Genomic DNA, 13821 nt, shown 5'->3' on the forward strand with positions numbered 1-13821 from the left:
CACTGTGCATGCCAAGAACTACCTGCTGAAGGACCTTCTGCCCACACTGCAAATGGTGCGCTCTAAATGGTGCTACTCCACTCTACAACTTCAAGCTTGGTCTCCCCGAAAAGGAATCAAATTGAAGCATATCAGTAGTAAAACACGACTCAAAATAGACAGAAGGCAAACCTGTATCGAGAACTCTTCCCATAACCAAAAGTGACAAGGCAGATGCACACTGCAAGTCTCAGTATAGTATACCAACCAGCTATAACAAGTACAAGGAGACACTTCCCAACTCTCCAGGTTTCTCCCCACACAACTCAAGGGCACACAAAAGTACCTGAGACCTGCAGGACATTTAAATTTTTGAGACTAAGGGAAATAAAAGAAGGCAAATCATTCTTAACATTGTGTTTTCATCATTAAAAATACAATTTAACTGGCTGCAACTTATTTTTGTATAAGGAAACAAACCATTTGCAAAGCAAATTGAAAATTGATGGTTTTCAAATCTTGAAACTCTCCAGACAAATCAGGCATAGCTTCTGCAAAGCATTCAACACCACCTCCTCTCAGCACTGGCCATACAAAGGCTTAATTCCATTCCTACCATATATAACCAACTCTGGGCAGATTTCAGTGGAATTTGCAACTGCAATTACAAAAAGCATCTGCAATTTCCAGAAGCGGAATCAAGATGGCATTGACAAAACCTGTATTTTTGCCATTCTCTGAAATTAAAATCTTAGCCCAGGCGAAGTTCCTTGTCTTGTGTTCCGAGGCAGCTGTAAGACTGCAAATTTAAATCTGTAAATATATTCAAACTCGTACTCAGGCTAGAAAATAAGTAGTTTAAGAGACAGCGGGAGTAGAAAGAATCATCTGAGAAATACCCTGTTTTCTCAAGAAGCTGAAGTTACAACAACAGAGCTTCCAAATTTACACAGTCAGCATCCTAATACCCATAGAACAGGAGGAGAAGAGGCAAGAACCATAGTAGGACCTCTGCATGCAGGAAAAACACAAAAAAAAGTTTTACTAATATCAAAGAATATGGAGGCTGCATGTCCAGCAGCAGTACCTGAATGGCCTGCAACAGCAGCAGAGCAGATGATGAAGCAGCTCTATGCTCATTGTGTCTGTGAACAGTTCTCTAAACACACACTCAAATACATGAAGACTAACACGTTTTATTTCCACTGTCTGGTGGGAACAGAGCACCAGCCATGTGGATAGACTGCATCCTCCTAAATATTTTCAACACACAATCGCAATTAATAGACAAGAAGCTCCAAAATGTAGAATTAATGCAAACTCTCCGCTCCCTTCTTGGACCTGACAAACTACTCTTAACAGATAGTAAGTGATGACTTCAAAGAGGAGATCAAAGTGGTTTGTTAAATCAAAATGCTTTCTTGCTTTTTCATGTCCTTATTAAACTTAAGGACCACACAGTTTAGAACACCCTGTATTTAGTAATACATACACGGAGTATATAGAATAAATGTTTGCCTCCCTGCTTTTAAGTCTCAGGTTCTTTGCTTATAAAATAAATTGTAAAGTATTCAAAAACTTGTGCAGAAAATAAAAGTATTTCACAAATTGGAAAGGACAAGTTTTCTCTTGATAGTCAAACAGTTATGAGGTAAAGCGGTCTCATTAAATCATAAGTACTTCAACCTTTTCTTGAAAGAAGTGGAAGATTTAAAGATTTATAAAGAAATTTTGCCTAAACTAGGAAATGACTCATATTTGACATGTATTGAAATGATAATGCTGATTTCAATAGGCACTCTAAGAGCATTTTCCTCCCAGGAGAGTAATTCAGTCACGGTTACCTCTCTGCATTTAGATTTTAAACTTACTTTCCAAAGCTTTTAATGTGCTATAGTCTGCCAAAACATGGCAGAGTTACATAGATATGATCAGGCAAAATAAAGTCTAGCAAAAAGACTATTTTTATAATTGCAGACACTAAATATGAAACCAAAACATCAATCTGACATGTTCTCAAAGACCCTCCTGTTTCAGTAGCCTCATCTGTATCTGCAAATTCATGTTTAAACTCCACTCTTCTTAATTGGTTAAATAAATTCTGAAGTATCAAAGGGAAAGTGAAAGACACTTAACAGTGAAACTGAAAAAGAAAATACACAATGGTGCTGCTGTTATTAAGTGGCATAAATCTGATCTTTGTTTCACTTTGCAGAGATAATATGGTACACCATTGGCCTTAATTATGCATTGCTATGCTCAGTTCTTTTATTTCTTTAAAAGTTAAGATTTTAAGACACCAATTTTTTTGAGATTTCACTTCAGTGCATACCAGATTCTTTTAAGTTAAGGCTATATATCTTTTACTCCAGTGAGTACCTTCAGAGTTTTTGCTAATATATACAGTGAAAAATATCACTAAATCAAGATCAAACACCCAGAAGGGCCCTAAAAATTTCAGAAACCTGAAAGACTTGATCCTCATCAACTGAAAACAACTAGAAGAGTAAAAAAATTTTGTGAGGAATTTCAAGTTCACTACTTTGCATTTTGTAATACCAACTTTATTTCATGCCAGTTCCCCTAGTCTTTTTGGTCATGCCATTCTTTCCGTATGACATCTTACTGTTCCCCTTCCTGATTATGTCTGTTACCAGCTACTATGATAGGTACACTCTCAATATTTGTGCCAAGATCATTAATAAAATTAAAGCACAAGGGTGGTCCAAAAACTAATTCTCGAACAATTCAATTGGGTTTTTGCCTCCCCCCTCCCCAGGATTATAAGCAAGTTTCTATGAGCAGTATCTATTGCCAACCTTTCCCATGAGCATTCCCTTTGACCCTACAACTTCTCATAGGTTGTCACATCAATGCTAAACTCAACTCCAGATAGAGGAAATCTGACACATTTACTTTGCGTGAAAATCAGCTTTCTCATCAAAAAACAGCTAAGAGGTTAGACAGTGATGAGCTATCTATAGTAAATCCATGCTGCATTTTATCCCCTTTTTCATTTAGCTCCACATCTTTATCTATTTCTTCAAAGATCTTTTCTAAATCCTCGCATGCCACTGCATCAAGACAAATAGTTCTGCATTGCCAAGATCCTTTTTCCTTCCTCTTGGTACAGGCTTTGGCTGGGGTGGAGGTAAATTTTTTCACAACACCCTGTAGGGTGCCATGTTTCAAATTTTTGGCTAAAACAGCATGGATAACACATTAGTATCTTAGTCATTTCTGAAGAGAGCTTGGCCAGTGGCAAGCCTTTCTCTTTTCCCAGTTGAACTCCTCATCCCACCTCAGCAGTAAGACAGGGTCAGGCCAAAAAACTGGGAAGGGAGACAGCTGGGACAAAGATATTCCTTATTCTATAGCCTCATGCTCAGCAATAAAAACTAGCGTAGAAGAAGGAATTTGAGGAGATAGGGGATTTACTTCCAAGGTGGTCTGCTGCTAAGAAATTGGATGGGCAGTGGTCTGCTTGTGGGAGGTGGTGAGTGATTGCCTTTACATCATTTGCTCCCCTCTCAGCCCCTTTCCTTCATGAGTTTTTCTCACTTTTGCTATTTCTGGTGTCTCCCTTGTTCCACTGGCAGGGGTGAGGAGGGCCCAGGTGCTTGGCTGCTGGCTGGCATCAACATGGCATCCTTCCTAAATATAAGCATTATAGCTCCATCTCTACTGGTAACTTTGCAGAGAGTATCTCTTGGTCACAGGATTTTATGTGCCAGTTCTGTCAGAATTTTTGGACAAAGGCCATCTGATTGCAGCAGCATGTTCACAATAAGCTTGCAAATTCATGTTTCTACTCTTCAGATCACTTTTGTCTCCATACATTAATTTCTGTTGCCCTGATTGGTTTTGCTCTGTGACTATTGAAAACAGAAGCAAAGTATTTATTTATTCTGGGGACCTTACTCAAATCATCCTTAAGCACATTTTCACTATACTCAGGTCTTGCCTTCTTACACCAAAAAAAAAAAAATCCTAAGAATTTTTTACCATTTGACAGTCTAATTCATATCAACCACTTTGTAGTTTTATTTCTATCCTGCACAGCATTCTCTGTGAATTTTCTTCCCCATTCCCCAATGCTCACACACTCTGCCCTCTCTAACTGCAAAGGTACTTATTCACACAGATAAGCCTGGGCAGTACGTATCCATATTTTTTTCCTTTAAGGGCAGAAATTTCTCTTAATTCTATTATATTAATTTTTAAAAACCTCCAGGCTTTTTTTTCCATTCAATCTCTGGACTCCAAAGTTTACCTTGTTTCATTAAAACAGTTGCATTTGTTTGTTCTCTTTGAAACCTAGAAGTGTACTTAGAGAACCAAAGACCTGTTTACTCTTCTATTTCATCTGACTCTAGTTATGAATGCTCAACATTATTCTTGAGATCTACATCTCTGATAATGCCCTCATCACTTAACCAAGCTGGTATACCCAGACTTTCTGCTCCAGCAACTACTCAATGAAGAAACCCTTCATGCAGAACTCACAGGAATGTTTGGGCTCTGCTCTTGTTAGTAGAACTTAAATTTCCCAGCTATAAACTGGAAAATAAGTCTCTGCAATGACACGGTTCTTAGTAGTAGTTCCCTCTAACAAATTACACATCTAAATACAAACCCAAGGATTTAAATTCCTAGATTACCTCAGTAGAATTAATTTACTAGCCTTCTCTTCCCCTAGAATTATTTTATTCCAAAAAAATTATTTTCAGTCTGTGCTATCCTTTCTTCTTTCCTTCCCTCTTATCATTTAATTACTATTTGGTGCTATTCCACCACTTAGCTTTCATTTTTATCATTCCTGAATAGGCATATGCTCTTACACCTGAATTCCAAACATATCTGCCATCCCACCATATTTTTTTCTCTCTAAATTCAGTTTCACATCTGTAACCAATACTTCACACTCCTCTGTAATGGTGTCTGTTGCCTAGCATCTATGTGTATGACAGACACACACTTCCAGCTGCAAGTTACTTTTGCATATTTTTGTATGGTCTCTCTTGTATTCTTATTTTCCATTTATTTCTCCATTTATGGAAAAAAATGCTTTTGGACACCTGCTAAAAACAAACAAACAAAACCCCAGACCTTTGCCTGAAGTTTGATAGCCAGGCCAAGGGCTAAATGGATCACGCTGCAGCCACTATCATTTTTAATGGCAAGTTGAATTCTACAATAGCACCAAGCCCAGGAAAGTTCTGAGCTCAGAAACTTGGAAAAGGCATTAAGCCTGCAGTTCCTTTAAGGGTCTAGAAGCTATACTCCTTTACTCCTGCTATGAATTGAACAACCTTCTGCAGAGAAACAAAGGAGCAAATTCCACAGGGTGCTTCATGTTCCTTTGTAATGTAGTTCAGCATCTTCGTGTGTATTTAACCAGCCCTTTCACTTTCACTTGGCTATGCCAGGCTTTAGCAGTTTCCGAGGTACAAAATGTGGCTGACAGCAACAGCAGTAATATAGCACCCTTGGAGTGCTTGAAGTGTAAAGTTCATTAGTTCTACCTTAAGGTCACTCTTTTAATCCAACAGCAGAAATCTTATTCACACTACCATGCCGTTATCCTGGAAAAAAAAAAAAACTGCAAAAAAAATCAAGACGTCGGCTTAGATACTCCTTACAAGTGACAAGATCAGCACTAAAAATCCAAATCACAGTCAATACCTTTTAGCAAGTTTCAAGAAAGCAGCAAAACTATGCTTGATTGTGCTGTAGACCAAATGAAATTTAATAGAACGGATAAAGGAAATGAAGGAAGGAGAAGATAAACATTTCAATACCTGATAATTGTGGTTTATAATTATTAGTTGAACTTGGCTTACAAATAGAATTTACTAGGGTGCCTGTTGGGAATTACAAGACATGCAAATAACTGAATTTTAATTTCTTCCATGTTTGTTTACTGATTTTTGTACATACAGTTTAAATTTTAACAAACTCAAATTTGCTTTATCCTCAGTGGATATTTGTACACTTATTAAAAAGTTATGTCAACAGAAGACTTTTAGAACACAAGAATTGTACTCTAACAATTCTGAATCATATTTTTAAAATAAGAGGTAATAGCTCTGTAACTTATTAGCGTGACTGATCCTGCAGAAACTGACATATTTACTTGTGAGTTACTTACTTATGTACACTCTTTAAATTAAATGGGACACACCTCCATAAGGTAAGTACACTAGCATGTACAGATGAGAATGGCATTCTCATCTACAGGAAATAAACTGAGACCCAAGACTAATTGGTAATGTCAGATATAAGTACCTAAGATATTAGTACAAGCTCTTCTTCACCTCACATACTCATGTACTTAAAGGTGAGAATTTTCAGTTTTGTAGTCTGCTTGTTCAGAAGAATGAGCACAGCATATCTTTCCAGTGCTAAATTAGCAACTTACTCAAAATTAGCTCCCAAATTAAGATCCTTACCTACCAGACTCAAGAGTTATCATTTACATCCCCCAATTTATTCTTTTATATTTATACAGTTATACCACTCGCATACAAATGTTGTATTTCAACAAATATTAAATGGTTTTTATTTTACTCACCTGCACACTAAGATGAATCCATTTCTTCACAAGAATTCTCCCCAGTGTCATTACTTTTATTGGTGGCTGCAAACCATTTACTGTGCGATAATAAAACATGGTCTCTTTCTCAGAGATTGTGAGTTTGAACACAGTCTGCCCATCAATAGCCTTTTCTATCACACACCTTTGGAAATAACCAAGAAAAACAACATAAGGTCAGAGGCACACACATATACACATTCTTGCCAAGGTGCTATCCTGTAAAGTGATGCTAACCAGAATGTATTAAAATAAACATTAAAAATACAGCTCTTGAGAAGATGCTCAGTGACAGTGAAAGTCACAGGATGTACTAAGTGTAAAAGAACTTCAGCAAAGATATTTTCTGTCTTGATCTGTGAGGTTTTTGGGTTGTTTTGGGGTTTTGGTCGGTTGGTTTTCGGGTTTTGCTTTTTTTTATTGAGTGCTTGCAACCCCAGTTCATTTGGGGGTGGAAGAGAGGTCCCACATGCCTCCTCTTTGAAGGTTCCATGACAGAAACTACAGTGACTGTGCAGGTCTCTGCCACACTTCTCATACAAAGCTGTGCAACTCAGTACATCCTGTGGAGGCACTTTAATTTCCCTTAGTCTAACAAGGCAAATGGAATATAACCACAAAAAGCAGTACAAACTACATGCTTTGGTAATAAGTCTTCCATCTTTCCACCCAATCTGTTCAAGTAAAACAGCTCTAACACCAGCTTACCCTACACTCTCCCCTTTGCAGTGTTTTTCTTTAACCTAAGAAACTAGAGCAAGGCAAGAAGGATATTCAGACACTTATTAGGATTTTTTCCCCACAAAAGTCACATCAACAGCAAACACAACAATGACATATAAGGTACAGAGAATACCATCCACAGCAACCCATTTTTCATTTCAAGCTGCTGAAATATTTTTGCCAATCCAATCACCATGATGTCAAGAGTTCTGAGAAAGCACAGGCTCCATAAGCTTGTGAAACAATGATGTATTTTATTAAAGTAATCATAAATACAAGAAAAGATTATAAAGTTCTACCCTTCCCATTTGAGCTGCTCAAGAAATACAGTTCCCAATGTACTGACCCACAAAAAGTCAAATATTTTAACAGTTACACCAGACTAAATCAGTGCACTAAGTCACAAGAGGGAAGCATTTAAAATTTATATGAGATTAGTATTTACTTACACATATTTCAGAGGCAAAAAAAATAAAAACAAAAAACCCCTATCTACTGATAAGTGTCTTCACCTACTCTACATTTATAAAAGAAAAGTATCAAAAAGGCTGTTCTTTGATACTGCCATTATTCACTAATTCACCTTTAAATCCAAGAGAAAAAATTAATTCCTCCTAACTGTTACTATTTTAGCCTGCTGGAATGCTGTCAATGAAATACCATGCAAAATGAAGACTTCTGTTTTCCCAACCTTACTAAAACCACATTTCTTAATAAATTGTCCACTGGTCTTTTCAATATTTTGTTTGCTTGTAAACATGCTAGTTTTGTTAGATAATAAATGTGAAGGAAGGCTCAGCTAAGTAGCAAAATATTTAGGAACTGGATTTACCCCGTTCCTGGATAAACAATAATTGGATAATCCAGGGTTTTGTTTATTTTAGTTATCTAAAACAAACATCCCCACATTGTTTTTATCCCCAAAGGTGTCATGACTTTAAGAAGGGAAGTGACCTTGATGTACATCACTTTGAAAACTGGAAAGAACAAATGTGAAATGTGACTTACTAGTAAAAGAGCAAAACCAAGAGGGAAAAGAGAAGAGAGGGAGGAAAAAGAAAAAAGAAAAAATCCAAACTAGTTCTAACACAGGTGAAATAGGAGGAAGCATTACTTCTGCCTCAGCTTAATTTTCCATTCCAGCCATGATTACAGAGAGAAGCCACTGTTCTTTGTGAAGTCTTCAACTTCTGGTAACCTGCAGTCCCACGGAGCCAATACCTGACTACATATACCTCAGTGGTGGGGTTGGAGGGGAAAAAAGCAATTAACACAAATCCACTTGGTCAGCTGTCAAAGAGAAAAAGATTCTAGAGAATCTAACATGGCTGCACTGGTGTTTCCCACACATTAACTGGAGCAAATGGGAACATCTGCACTGGTTCAAAATCAGATGCAGGGTATCTTACAGCAAATACCCCTTTCAGTCTAATTCCTAATGTAAAACATCTGAATGGATATTAATACCATATGATTTTAGTCCCTTAGATAAATAAAGTGAAAACATATATGTGCTAACCACTTCACGTCAGGCCATTCCTGCTGATCCTTTTGCCTGTAAAAGGTCTCAGCTCACTTCTTGCCACCACCAGTATCTTCTGGGCATCTGAACTTGCTCCAGTTCACACTAATTGATACAAGCAGCCTGTTATGGTTACTCACATATGCTAAGCTTGTACCCATGTTCTTATCCTATTCCATTGTGAAGGGTTATCATCATACATGGTTTCCTATATTGTGCTAAAGCTTACATACAGGCTACACACAGGCTTACTGAAGGCAATTATATTAACTGATGAGTACACGCAGCAAGAAGGAAGCATGAGGCAAGAATGAAATCAGGGCAAGAACCCTGCTCACTTACTGCCTAAAGAGAAAGTAAATTTAAAGACTGGAGTAAAAATGTCATTGCTTTGTCACTCTTCTCTTGCTTTTCTTTCAATATTTCCAGTATGCAGTGACTTAAAAGCATGCCTACAAATATCTCTACTAAACATCTTAGAAGAACATCAGGGCTTTAAATAAATCTGTAACATGACTCCTCTCTGTGTGTCAAAGTGTATTGTCTCCCAGATTCGCACGAGAAAACTTCACATATGAAACTGATGAAAAAAATTCTTGGTGTCTCTGCTTATCTGCAATCTTTAAAGGGCCTTCAGACTTGGATCCTCACATCACTCTCTCTCATTTCAGCTAGCACAGTAACTTCTAACAAAAATCCTGCTATTCTCTTACATGGGTACACGCGTATCAGAATGTCACAGGATGTAATGGGATACTGTGCAGCAACACTCCTAGCTTCTTTCCTAAGCACACACACTCACAGGCAGACCATATACAATTCAGCACAAAAACACATTACGATGGCATGTCCAAAACACAAGGGCCTGCTGTACTTCATGTAAGAGCACTTTGCAAGTAAAAAAAAAAAAAAAAAACCTTGTTAAACTTTCAATCACTCTACTGGCAAAATGAGCAGCTCGTTCTTGCTGATCTTCCTAATGCTTTGGTGGGAACACAAAGACTTTGTTAGAATGCATCCCAGTTCTGTGACGCTCCTCTGCTGTGATAATGGGGTTTAAAAGGTCTCACAAATGACATGCAACAGTGACAATTCCCCATCAGGGACTGCAAAATGTAGGACATCCAGTAAGTCAAACTCCATCTGCCAACCTGAAGGATTCACTAAACCAATATAATAAAAGGGAAAGCATCTTAGTTTGCTGGTAAATTATTTCTCTTTTGTAAGATGCCTTCTGAGTCAAGCTTCAATGGCTACTCATGTGCAACAACTGTTCCACCAGAACTGGAGCTCAGTATTCCTTTTATGAAAAAAGAAAAATTAACACCATTCTTTCTGTGAACAGTGAAACAAAACCACCTGGACTGTGGCATATCATCCTGACCACTGGAATCACTGCTGTCCATCTTCAATTTTCAGGACTGGGCTTTACCATTGTCTTTTCTACATGTTGAGTAGCAGCAAATCTCACAATGCATACAAACGAAGTGATCTATTACAAAAATTGAATAAAAACATTAAAATTTTAAAGTGATCTATAAAACCCACTGAACAGGAATATGTACACTGTGTAGTTATTAACACAGTAGCAATTGGAAGCTAATCTTTTACACTAGTCCATGGCTTATCAGTCATCAGTAGAGTCTGGTTTCTTCACAGCACTTAATCATTTGAAACCAAGGACATAACATTTCATTGTTTTAGGCTCCATGCATCAAAGCCTATCCCATTGACAAAAGACTTTCACAGATCTCACTCAACACATCGCTGCAACAGCTTGCTTGGAAATTAGCAGGATGCTTCTGCTCCAAGTTAGGCATGTGCTCTGCTGAAGGAGACTCTGATGTGCCCATGTGTGTGGACATGAACTCACAGAATGGGACAACAACAGAAATGGACTCTCTGACATTCGAGATTCAACCATTATATAGAAAATGCTGTCTATAAAAACAACCATACACCAAAGCTCCAGAGACGCCTTTACACATACCGCCAGCTGAAATGATTTAACTTCAACTCAAACAAAAGTCCCTTTTGCTCTGCAGATCTCATTTATTTCCCATCCCTAACCACAAATTCTACAGTTAGGTTGAGTTTTTCGAGGTAATTATCACTGCATAAAACATACTATAATTTTGCATTACAATTTTAGATATTTCTATTTTTTCTGATGATTTTGCTACCCTTAGACAACTTACTATTTCACAGCAGCATGCAAAACAAGTATCAAGAATGCCTCAACAAAGCAGATCATTAGCTACATTCTAAGAGTAAGTTATGAACACAAGTACAAAATCATTTGTGGCATGTAGTGTGAAGGAACAAACTATACTCTTTGTGTGCTTTATTTTAAAGAGATCTGCACAACGAAGGTAAGAAAGAGTAGGAGGCTCTGCATTTTGTGATAGATGACAGGAACTTCTTTGTAGGATCTGGGATGTGTTTTTCAAAAAGCAGGTTTTTCATTATAGTAAGGCCCAATCAAGCCGAAAGGTCACTTCTAACAGAGGTATTTCCTGAAAACGCAACATGTAGGCAAATAGGAGAGGGAACACGCTTAGCCACCTCTACTTTGTGAGCACCTAGTGAAACTTCACTAGCAGTTTAAATAGTGGAACAGTTTGTTAAAGCAGCAACACAGTCTGCCAGTCAGGCAACATTCCTCACATCTTCCAGGAACACTATGACCTCTCTTCTATGGCTCCAAAATATACATTTTTGGGTGCTTTGTGTTGGAAAAGTCCTAACATCACAGATAATTTTTTTTTCCATCATGAAAGCAGCAACAGCACAACCATCTGACAACATAATTTTCTAGCAGCTTTCAGGAGGAATGTGAATTGGAAAGACAAATTTCTCTTTTTGATAATAGACATGCACCTTATGTATGAACAGTTCCAAACATTAAAAGCAATTGAACTACCATGAGTCAATGTTGCTGAAACTGACGCCACTTGTCTTGACATCTGGGAAGACCCCAACCTAAATACGGCTCTATAAACGTCAGAGTTTCCCACCACACCTTTTGAAAGTTTAAAGAGCTTGCTAGTAATGACCATGCCTACAACGGTCAATTTTTTTAAGAGCACCAGGAAAGTAAACACCTTCAATACTACTTACATTACACCTTCTTGCTCAGGTTTCAACCATACAGTTAATGTAAATGAAGCTCCAAGCCTTGGAGAACGGGGAGTAGAGAAGCAATCCTTGTGATTATGAAAAATAAAACTGGAAGTGTTGCTGGAGGACCCTGGATGCAAGTCCCTTTTATCCTCTGTGATACAGGTACCAAGGCCTTCTGAAAGAAGCTGTTTGTAGGACAAAGGCGAAGACCTATATGGACATTCCTGAACACAAAACCTCTGAGTGCAGGATATAATACTTTGAACAGCTACTGAGCTATGACAAAAAGTGCTTCGGTCTGGCAGCCCACAAGTGGCTTGACTTGGCACAATTGACACATTCTTGAAAGCTCCCACATTTTCAAGCCTCGGGAAATGTCCCTGAGAGCTGACCAACACAAAGGAGTCATAATAAGTTAAGATTAATGTTTCAATAGCATGAAACAAGAAACGACATCTCAAGGAAAGAGCCCAGCAATTCATGTTTACAGAAAAGCTCCTCCTGATTAAAGCAAACATAAATAAATAATGAAGTCCATGTCGGTAGCAATGTCCTTAGGTGCTGTGCTTTAAGAGTTTATGTATCATTTCATCCTCATAACGCCCATGCAAGGACTCAGTCACAAGGGACATCTACATCTTCTGGCCAGCAAAACGCACGTGGCTGACAGCCGGGATCTGCAAACCACAGAAAACAGACACAGTCCGTAGGAGGAACCTGCTCTTTTGCACCAGCAGAGATGATGCCCGGCTAGCGATTTCAAGGGTTAGAATTCTTCGTCCAGATTCCAGCCAGCAGGCCCACCTGCCCACCCTTGCCGGCTAGGGCCGAGACATGTCTCCGAGCAAGGCCACGCGATTAGGCCGACTCGAGGGCGCGCAGGCTCATGGCGCGTTAAGGGAGTTTATCCCGGATCTGTCGTGTCACCTGGCTCTGTGTGTCACAGCAAGGAATACGGGACACGGCTGCAAACCGGGACATGCAACTTGGGCCTCCGAAAGTCTCTGCCGAGGGTTTCAGGCGAGTTGCTTGGACCTCACGCCTACGGCCCCCCGGCGCTTACCTCAGTCTCGCACCACTCCCTGGGAGCTGCCATCCCCACCGCGCTATTCCCGGGCACGCCGAGGGACACCCCCGTTCCCCAGGGAGCCAGCCAGGAGCGGGAGCGGTGTTCCTACCGTCCCCTCACGCCTTACCCCGCCGCCCACCTCACGCCGGCTGCTCCTCTCAGCGCTCGGCAAAGCTGATTAAAACCACCTTCCCCATCTGTCCCGTGTGGAGCTTTTTCTAACAGCGAGTGCCTGTGCCGGGGCAGCGGTGGAAGCGCTGATTTAGCGCTATTGCCCGGCCGGGAGCGGCGCGCAGCCAGCGGGGCCAGCGGAGCCCGGCGCTCCCCGCGGCGACGCCGCCGTCGCCCGGCAACGCCGCGGCCTTTCCCCGCCCCCGCGGCCCCGCCGCGCGTTAAAGCGGCAGCGCCGGCCGGGCGGGAGCGCAGCGCTGGGACCGCCTGCACCCGCGCAGGGAACAGCTCCGCCGGGCTGAACTGTGCAGCGAAGAAACATCCTTAGGAGGTTTTGTTTTTTTTTTTTTTCTCTCGAATCGCATTTCTCCCTTCGGTAGCGCTCTGCCGAGCGGGCACAAATGAGCTGCAAAGCTGTCGTCGGTGAGCTGAGCATGAGCTACAGCGGGTTGTTTACGTGTGTTTCTGGACAGAGAAGCACCAATTAATACGTCCCCTGAGGATATATGAAGCATCTATAAATTTTATCTTTATTATGGAAGTTGCGGGAGCTGCAACCTGGCTGGTATCTTTCCCTACGATTTTGTTGATACTGCCTCCAGTAACTTGTCACCTTAGCATAGTTGGACTTTTGCTGGC

The 13821-nt window shown here is 39.9% G+C and overlaps 1 protein-coding gene across 3 annotated transcripts in view; it reads right to left on the reverse strand.

Annotated features, from left to right (window-relative positions):
• USH2A (usherin) overlaps window positions 1–13324 on the reverse strand; it is a 388094-nt gene extending 374770 nt beyond the window's left edge. For 2 of the 3 annotated variants that reach the window (XM_048298182.1, XM_048298180.1), the window contains exons 1-3: window positions 13151–13324; window positions 11940–12619; window positions 6554–6719 (exon numbers count right to left, since the gene is read on the reverse strand). In XM_048298182.1, coding sequence (XP_048154139.1) covers window positions 6554–6719; window positions 11940–12460 — 687 coding nt within the window. In that variant the 5' untranslated portion in view covers window positions 12461–12619; window positions 13151–13324. Of the gene's footprint in view, window positions 1–6553; window positions 6720–11939; window positions 12620–13138 lie in introns of all 3 variants that reach the window. The other variant, XM_048298181.1, reaches the window with a different exon arrangement.
• Window positions 13325–13821: the final 497 nt, after the last annotated feature.

Source organism: Corvus hawaiiensis, chromosome 3 (genome assembly GCF_020740725.1).
Source record: "Corvus hawaiiensis isolate bCorHaw1 chromosome 3, bCorHaw1.pri.cur, whole genome shotgun sequence".
In the NCBI taxonomy this organism is placed as follows: domain Eukaryota; kingdom Metazoa; phylum Chordata; class Aves; order Passeriformes; family Corvidae; genus Corvus; species Corvus hawaiiensis.